Source organism: Triticum urartu, chromosome 6A (assembly GCF_056163025.1).
Source record: "Triticum urartu cultivar PI428250 chromosome 6A, HENAU_Tu73, whole genome shotgun sequence".
Classification (NCBI taxonomy): domain Eukaryota; kingdom Viridiplantae; phylum Streptophyta; class Magnoliopsida; order Poales; family Poaceae; genus Triticum; species Triticum urartu.
In genome coordinates, this window is record NC_141878.1 from 491,627,188 (window position 1) to 491,636,681 (window position 9,494).

Below are 9,494 nucleotides of genomic sequence, written 5' to 3' on the forward strand. Positions count from 1 at the left end.
CCTGTCAATCTGGACCGGAGGGAGGGGGGCAAATCATTAAAGTTAGAAGTAAAGTGTAGGCTAAGATTAAATTTCTCCATTTTCTCATACCCAGGGGCCAGAAAAGATGGACGGTGTTAAACCAGGTCAACAATAGCAAAACTATAGCTAGTCAAATGGGCCGTTTTTTTTAGGCCGGCCCGTGAGCACGTCGGCACGGCCCGATTACGCACGGCACAGCCTGATTATATATGGCCCAACATGTAAAAATGGGCTAAAAACCCTCAATGCGTCAAATAACAGGCTGAAAATATGCGGCCCACCGTGCTAAACGGGCCAACGTGCCGGACCGTTTACTAACTGGGCCGTTCCTGGACCTCAGGGCGCAGCACGCGGGCCGGCCCGGCCCGTATAGTAATCATGCCCTGGCGGGCCGTGCCGGGCCAGGCACGATTACGATGGGCTGGGCCGTGCCGGCCCGGCCCGTATAGTAATCGTGCCCTAGCGGGCCGTGCCGGGCCAGGCACGATTACGATGGGCTGGGCCGTGCTGGGCCGGCCCGTTTGGCCAGGTATAAGCAAAACCTAGGTCTGAAGGCCAGCAGCTGTATTCGCATGCGGTGGCAAAATTTCGTGTTTGACCCTTTTTCGATACCTATTCGAGATCTGACCCTTTTGCTACCGCCAGGGACTTACCATCAAACAGAATGACGGTAGCATGTACAACCCTACCGCCAAAGTGCTCGGCGGTAGGCACGAACACGCATTGTGTTCAATACTTAGTAAATTTTTACGGTAGTGGCGGTAGGCAGTTATACCCTATCACCTTGGACCCTGGTGGTAGCAAAAGAGTCAGATTTAAAAAAAATTCAAACTAAGATCAAATCTTGAATAGGTATCGAAAAAGGTCAAAACACGAAATTTTGCCGCGTGCGGTGGAATGCACAGAGCACCGATCTTGGAAGAGCGCTGCTATGCAGACGACTCAGGGTGCACGATTCTTGCACGACAGTGCTAATCAAGCCGTCCATACCTATGAGCAAACTACGACATACCAATGGATTCACCATCGTCCAGTTTTCGTCTGAGCAAGTAGCTTCGATCTTGGAAGGCGGCGGAAATCCAAAAACCCCCGTGAACCAATCATCACAGCACGCGCCGCGCCGCGCATGGAGATCCACTCCCGCAAGCCACAGCGACGCGCCACCGGCGGGGCGGCCGCCGCTGCGCAAAGCGGATCAATCTATCCAACGCGCGCGTGCACGCACATGCAGCGACCGCCCATCACGCGCTATCATTCCGGCCTGTCTGCCCACCGTTCGTCCCTCCCATGCCAGTCTCAGGCCCATCACCCCTGACCGCCGGCCGGCAGACCTGTTGCAATCGAAATCTGGAAACACCCACGGTGCCAGCCGTTTTTGCCTAACCCGGAAAAGACCACAGCTCGTCTTCCCTTCCCGGTTTCGACCCATCGTCCCTGGTTTGCTGACAGTCACACGGCCAGAAAGATCATAAATGATGTAACAACGAAAAGCAGAAACGCCTCACTTTTTGACACTTTGTGTATGTGACCCCAGAAGGAGATGAAAGAATCTAGCAGCAGTAAAAAGCCAACATCATCAGTCTACACACACAGATCTGTAAACGAATGTGGGGGACAGGCAGAAAAAGGTGAAGAAAACGCAGCAAAAAGCAGATCCCCATTACTGAAGGGCCGGCCCAACGAAGAACCAAAACTTTACACCGGCCGACCTGCCTCTTCTAATAAAACAGACTCTCCAGTCCACACATCCTAAATAAAACATCAGCGTATATGTACCAGCACCAGCAGGCAGCGGCCACCACCCAGCAGCTGCTTGTAATTATCATGTAAGAGACGACGATCCGATGGTCTCGTTCTCGAACCGCCGGACCTCGCCGGCGAGGCGCTTCATGGCGTCGTCGTACACGTAGGGGACGCCCTCGAAGGTGACCTTGCGGCCGCTGCCGGGCCGCGGCACGAACTCCTGGCAGGGCTCACCCAACACGTTGATGGAGTTGTGGTAGTGGTAGTACCTGATCAGGGCCTCCGTCTTGTGCGTCGACCTCCCGTAGATGTTCTGCGACATGTGCACCCCCGTCGCGTACGCGTTCCGCGCCTGGATCGCGTACTTGCGGTCGCGCCGCACCCTCGTGATCGAGTTCCGGAACACGAACTTCTCGAATCCCCATTCCCTGCATCGTCGGTGAAATGTGCATTGTTAGTTCAGATAACATCGTTGCTATGTATTAGTCTGAAATGTAAGATCAACAATGAAGACAAAGACTGTGCTAAAATTTAGTGTCATGATGAATAAGGCAAATTCTATTTACTGGGCTCAATTCATCTTTGTTTCCAGGCCGGTAGAAGGCGATGCCTTTACTGTGGAACCAAATCATGATATACTACTAAGGTTTTTGCCTCAGTGGTGAAAGCTGGAGAACAGAATGTATTAAAGTAATTGGCTTTGTTTGTGAAACCAACTGATGTTTTACTAACATTTTTGGCTCAACAGCGAAAGATGCTGGAGAACCAAATGTCTTAAAAGTAATGTAATGACCTTTGGTTGTGACACCTAATGATGCTTTAATTAACTGCTTTGCAGGACTCAATTTGACCCAAAAAATTGGTTCAATGATGAAAGCTGGAGAACAAAAGGGAAAGGTGTCAACCGCCATGTTGCCTTGCAGGACTCAATTTGACCAAAGGAAATCTAACCAGTTTTTAATTAAATTAAACGTGCAAGGTCGAACTCAAGCAGCTCAGTGCCCAATTGTTCAACGGACTGCATAAACAAGTAGTAACTGCTTTGAGAATGTTTGTTTGTTTGATTAAACAACACAGCCAAGGTTCAACGGCTAAATTATATATCTGGGAATGCAACCAAACCCGTAGGACAAAATGTAGGAGTATTTACTACCAGCCTGAATCTGATACACCTGAAGCTAAATTTGGGAGGCGGCGCGACAGAGATCTCGCAATCATAAATATAAAACTGAATTGCGAATGGACAGATACGGGATAGACATCACAAACCTTGAGTAATCGTTCCTCGGATTCTTGACGCAGAGCTTGGTGGACATGGGATTCTGCTCGATGGTGAACTGCGTGTACCCCGAGAGCCTCCCGAGCACCTGGTCCAGAGCCTGGCCGTTGGGCAGGTAGAGGTACTCGTCGACGTCGAAGAAGAAGGTCCAGTTGGCGGCGTGCCGGTACCGGTGCAGGCAGTCGTTCACCACCAGGAACTGGTTGTAGTAGTAGCTGTCGAACTCGGCCTGCGCCCGGACGTCCTGCACCGTGACCCGCCCCGCCCTGATCCACGGCTCCAGCACCGCCCGCACCTCCGGGCTCACGCCGCCGGCGTCGTGGAAGACGAAGTGCGACCTGGGCCCGAAGAAGTGCGCGTGGTACGCCACCCACTCCCGCATGCGGTCCGCGCTGAGGTTGCCGTAGAGCGAGGAGCCGCAGTAGAGGTAGTCGTACTGGAACGGCGGGCTGAAGGCGGCCTCGTCGTAGGCGCCCGGCGCCTCCTCGAGAGCGACGAACCGCTCGTACCGGCGGGAGGCGGTGGAGTGGTAGGCGTGCACGAGCAGCCTGCCGCCGGCGTTGGCGGCGTTGGGGTTGGACGGGAAGGTGCAGTTGACGACCACGGTGGTGTAGACGCGGCCGTAGCCCCAGTCTGGCAGGATCTTGTAGGCCTTGGTCCGGACGGCGCGCGGCGCCGGGTCGGCGGCGCTCGGGTTGGGCTGCCACTCGCACTTGAAGTAGGGGGTGCCGAACACGTGCGTGGGCTTGGACGCCAGCCCCACGATGGCGAACGTCCGCGGCCCGCCCCGGTACGCGCCCATCTGCACGAACAGCGCCGCCGCGCTGCCGTACGGCCGGAGCACCCGCTTGTTCGGGTCCTCCGGGCGCACCGCCGCGCTGCCGGACGGCCGGGGCACCGGCCTTTTCGGCTCCTCCGCCCGCGCCGCCGCGGTTACGTGCGGCCGCGGGAGCACCGGCTTGTTCGGCTGCTCCGCCCGCGCCGCCGAGCTGACGTGCGGCCGAGGGAGCACCGGCTTGTTCGGCTGCTCCGCCCGCGCCGCCGAGCTGACGTGCGGCCGAGGGAGCACCGGCTTGTTCGTGTTCGGGTCCTCCGCCCGCGCCGCCGGCTTCGCCAGCTGCATCGGAACAGCGGCGGCGGCGGCGGGGATGGCCGGAGCCGACGTCGCCACCGGTGCGGTCTTGGTAGCTGCGTCGGAGGACGTCGAGTTGGCGGAGTGGACCTTAGTGTTGTTGGCGAGGGGGAGGGCGCATGGGGGCGCGGAGGCGGAGGAGCGGGCGGCGGCGAGGAGGGAGCCGTAGGGCTGGAGCTGCCACAATGCGACGAAGAGCGTGAGGAAGGCGAGCGAGGCGACGAAGAGCTTGATGTCGACGCACGGGGCGGCGACGAACGCCCCACCGCCACCGCCGCCGCCGCCTCCTCCCGCGTCTTTCTTCTTCATGGCACGCACGTACGGTTACGGACACGGCTCTGCAACCGAAACGGCCACCAGCTCCCCGATCCGCCTGCGCGGCCGGCCGGCGCTCCGCTGCGGGCTCCGCTCCCGTGCTCCGGCCGGACCACTGCTCCGGTTGCGCGCCGCGCTTGCTTTCCCTCCTCCGTCCGCCCGTCCGCCCGTCCGTCCTGGTTATCTTTCTCGGGAGCGGGCGAAGGGCTGGGTGGGCGGTAAAAGGCGAGAGAGGTTCGATCGAGATGCGGGGAATGTGGGGGGTGACGGAGCGGAGGGAGGGGAAGGTGGCGGGGAATCGACGGGTCGGTCGGTGCGTCGACGTTGTCGACGGACGGAGCGGGGGAGGGAGGGATTGTTCTGGACGCTGCGGGTGAGAGGGAGGCGGGGGGCGGCGCCGCGAAGCAACAGTCAAGGCTGGCTGGCTGGCTCAGGGAAGGAGGGAGGGAAGGAAATGAAGGCGCGTGTGAGAGAGGTACTGGTGGTGGAGTGAGTTTAGGGCGATTTAACCGCCGGATCCGCGCGGTCCGTAACGCAGGCCACCAACCGCGTTCGTAGGGCGTCGTGGCGCTGGCGGTGAGGAAACTCTCGGAAGGAAATCAAGGCCCGCCACCGGACAAGGCGTGCGGGAGCGGCCGCCAGTTTGGCCTGGCTTGGACCTGTCGCGAGCCCGGGCATGCAAGCAACAGCGCCGCGGCTCCGTGGATCGGAGACGGGTAGGGTTGTAGTACAGCGACGGAGTGGCTCGGCTCGTCTCCGGTGGAAAAGCCGTCGCCTGCACGGTCTCGCTTCGGGCGGTGCGCACATGGTTGATTGGTCGTGGGTTGTATACAGTGTGACGCCCACATCTCTCAGCGGAAAAATAGACGCTCCTTATAACGGCGAGGTTAGGGAATTCTCCTCATGCGACCACATTGGGTGTCGGGTGCTTTTGATTTATCCAAGGGTTCAACGACGACAACAGTGTCACCGACGACAACTATGGCTCCAGGACGCTGGTCCTTAGAGGCACGCGTACTAAAACTAACCAACTGTCATTGACAAGGTTAAATCGGCTCGGATGAGGGAGCGGCACAATCAACGCGTCAACAGCTTATTCCAGCGGCGACCGTGGTCGATCGGTGGCCTCGAAATCTTAATCTAGTTTTTCTATGTTTGAGGTGCTTTGTATTTACCGTGAACTGCGATAATAGATTTTTGAATCGTTTATAAAGAAATAGAAAAATAAGAACTCTCCGACTCAAAAGGACGAAAGTCGGTGTATGGAAGACGCCGCCAAGACAACAAAGCGACCGGACCGCATCGACGTGTCACCCTGGTGGTGAAAAGCGTTGCTCCCCCTGAATAAAAAAGGAAATGACCCAACGAGACAGTGCCACGACTCAGACGATGTTGTACTAAAAAATTAGTAACGTCTCCGTTCGTGGATCTGCTTGCCGGACGCTGGCATCATCTCGTCTCGTCTTCTCCTTGCCTTTCTCGCTGGCGCCCGGGCCGTGCTCTGCTGCCTGCACCTGTGCCATGCAAAAGCACAGGTCATCCAAGGCGGATGGGTCCATCTCGACTTCCTTCTCCTCTGCTGAGCGGCACTGCGCTGGTACGACTTGAATACTGCTCACCTTTATCCATACCTCGTGCATCGCTAGCACCAGACGTGCTATAGGTGCATGGATTATCGCGTGGATGTGCGCTACCGCGACACAGGCGGTGTGAAGGCCAGTCCATTTTTCTTACAAAATTACCCAGGTAGTCCTTGAACTTGCTGGCGCGTAACGTCGTCGTACTTGAAAAGCACTACAATTTCGCGGTAATTATATGCCTCATCGGATTTGTGGGTCCCACATGTCAGGGTAAATCCACTGGGACAACCGCCCTTACTCTCCTCTCGACCGAGTCGCTCTCCCTAGCGCCGCCCTATGATGCTCTCGCGATCCTCGTCGTCGTCGAGCCGCCAGCGCCATTGTGTCTTGTGAGGCAAAATTGATAAATTTGACCTACGAATAAAATCAAATCACAGAATAAATTACCCGCAAAACTATTTCATGTGGCTGACCTTTTTGTGCGATGCCCGACCAGAAGGCGTCACACTACACTGTGCAACGCCTCACAGATAGGCGCTGCACGCCTGTCCAGCGTCGCACTCGTATGATCCGAAAATTACTAAGTTAGTGTACAACGCCTGAGAGCTAGGCGCCACACTATACAGTGTAGCGCCTAGCTTTTAAACGTTGCACTAGTGGTTGCTTCATTTTGTAGTGCAACCACTAGTGCCGCGCCTGAGAGCTAGGCGCCACACTATACAGTGCAGCGCCTAGCTCTTAGGCTCTGCACAATGACTTAGCAATTTTTAGGCAGTCTAGGATGCAACGCTGGCCAGGCGTGTAGCGTCTATTTGTGCGGCGTTGCACAATGTAGTGTGGCGCCTTCGTGTTGGGCGTCACACAGGTCAAATTTATCAAATTTGCCGTCTTGGGACAACGGCAAGACCAGTGACTACTCCATGGAGGAGTTCGATTCAAGCGTAAGCCCCCTCTCTTCTGTATCGTAGGCTAGCGTTACGGCCAGGGTTCTTACTAATTAGGGACGTTTTGTATCTGAATCTCGATTCAAATCGAATCCAACCGATTTTACTTGTTCAATTCGATTTGAATGAAATCCGGGCGCCTCTCACCATTGAAGACTCAAATCTTGAGGCATTGTGAGGGTATAAGGAGGTCTCTGACTTGTGCTACCACAAGAAAGATCCTATAAAATTGGTAGCATTCCAAGGCAACGTCAACAAAAGGAGGTTTTATGGGTGTCATGAGAATGTAAGCCCTCCGCCTCCATGGTTCTTGTTTCGCTCTCTTTGAATCCCCGTTCTTTATACTTCTTGATCTATGTGAGTAGTGTGTTGTGAATGTAGTTGAAAGGGTTGGTATGCTCGACTAGGAGGAGGGAGGGATTAGGAAACAAACATTTTTTAACCCGTTTTACAAATTTTAGGCTCGATGTACGTCTCCGTTGAAGGGTGTGAAGTCACAATGCACCCCAAGCGCCAGAACGACTCTCCTCATGTCATCGCACGATGCAAGGTGACGTGAATCCACTAGCGGTGCCCTTGAAGGCAGCAACCGAAAACTTTACAAACGTGGTTGGGGCTATCTCCACAACTTATTAATTGAAAGCTCCGAACACCTCCCGGTACCTTCACCACACAGTGGTACAACGACGTTCCATACAAACGGTTTTACCCCCTTTCCACGACATAGTTTTAAATTATCGCCTTGCATGTGTGTGTGATAGGGGGGGTCCATCCCACATTTCCTAAATAATTTACGAGTGCGATTGCATTTTGCATCGGGCACGGTTTCCTCTAAGCTCACCTGTGAAATAATGTGCTATCACAAACGATTGAGGAGCCCCTACACGGCTACACACACGTAGAAGTGCTGCAAATCGTCTGTGATTTGTTGTGTATCACCAATATTTCAGTTCACATCTCGTGTGCTTTTCCTGTAGTTCATAGGCGGTTAAGCTATGAGTGACATGTGGTTTTCGTTTTGGATCCCACACGCTCAGTTACATGAAACTGTGTCCGCTTTAATATGGCTAGGTTTTGGCAAAATATCGTGTTTGAATCGCCCTGCAAAAAGCAAATTCGCCATGATATGCAATTGAACAAATATATAGTGTCTACAGGAAGAACATTATCAAAATTCGCCATAATATGCAACTGAACAAATGCTAGCTAAACTCCACAAATGTATCGACATGTGCAGTACATAATCATAGTGTATAAAATACGAAGATCTCATCACATGGAAAACAATGCATCCATGCGTATATGTTTAGCTGCTAACACTAGGTGAATGCATACTTATTGGTGGAGGAAAAGGCTTGCTGAAATCTTCATCATATCGAGTGGGCTTGATGCAGTGTTTCAAGCAGAAGTTGCTGATAAATTCCTAACAACCAACAATTTAGTTGCGGGGAGCAGTTCAGAGGTCATCGGTTCAAAGATGATCCGTAGGGTTTTTAGACCAGAATGTACGTACCATGCGTGTGGAGTAGAAGATGGTAATTAAGAGACAGACTTACTGGCATTATCTTGTCAGCATCGTTACAACAATCAGAAGATCTGCGCATGAAGATCATGTGTTTGCAAATATAGTATCCACAAAGGTTGGTCCCTTCTCATTGTTGAGGACACTATTTTTTTGTTGAGAATTAGTCATGTGTAAGCTGTTTATTTTTTTTGAGCGAAATAGAAAGAGGTTTCTTTAGAAACTTGAATATTTGACTAGCATAAGAAAAAGTATTTGCGAACCTTTGGATACATTTTATGAAAATAACAGATTTCGTTGTCTTACCAGAGAAACGATCTCGTGCTGCAGAAGTAGTTGACGGTCAAACCAGTTCCCTCCTTTAGTTATGTACCTTAAAAATTGATAACCCACAAGTATAGGGGATCGCAACATTTTTTGAGGGTAGAGTATTTGAGGGAGTCCTGGATTAGGGGGTATCTGGACAGCCGGATTATATCCTTTGGCCGGACTATTGGACTATGAAGATACAAGATTGAAGACTTCGTCCCGTGTCCGGATGGGACTCTACTTGGTGTGGAAGGCAAGCTAGGCAATACGGATATGTATATCTCCTCCTTTGTAACCGACTTTGTGTAACCCTAGCCCCCTCCGGTGTCTATATAAACCGGAGGGTTTTAGTCTGTAGGACAACATACAATCATACCATAGGCTAGCTTCTAGGGTTTAGCCTCTCCGATCTCGTGGTAGATCAACTCTGATAATACTCATATCATCAAGAATAAATCAAGCAGGACGTAGGGTTTTACCTCCATCAAGAGGGCCCGAACCTGGGTAAAACATCGTGTCCCCTGCCTCCTGTTACTATCCACCTTAGACGCACAGTTCGGGACCCCCTACCCAAGATCCGCCGGTTTTGACACCGACATTGGTGCTTTCATTGAGAGTTCCACTGTGCCGTCGCCAGAAGGAAGGATGT

General features: G+C 53.2%; 1 protein-coding gene across 1 annotated transcript; it reads right to left on the bottom strand.

Moving 5' to 3' along the window:
* Window positions 1–1,536: 1,536 nt before the first annotated feature.
* On the bottom strand, window positions 1,537–5,326 carry LOC125514336 (galactan beta-1,4-galactosyltransferase GALS1). The gene is made up of 2 exons (XM_048679645.2): window positions 3,034–5,326; window positions 1,537–2,192 (listed from the first exon to the last, which is right to left on the bottom strand). Exons 1-2 carry the CDS (start codon window positions 4,482–4,484, stop codon window positions 1,844–1,846), a joined length of 1,800 nt encoding a protein of 599 aa, XP_048535602.1. The 5' UTR covers window positions 4,485–5,326; the 3' UTR covers window positions 1,537–1,843.
* Window positions 5,327–9,494: the final 4,168 nt, after the last annotated feature.

Coding starts and splice junctions, on each gene's coding strand:
- LOC125514336 (XM_048679645.2), bottom strand. CDS start 4,484: ATGAAGAAGAAAGACGCGGGAGGAGGCGGCGGCGGCGGTGGCGGTGGG. Junction 2,193..3,033: donor CCGAGGAACGATTACTCAAG/GTTTGTGATGTC, acceptor CCGACGATGCAG/GGAATGGGGATTCGAGAAGT.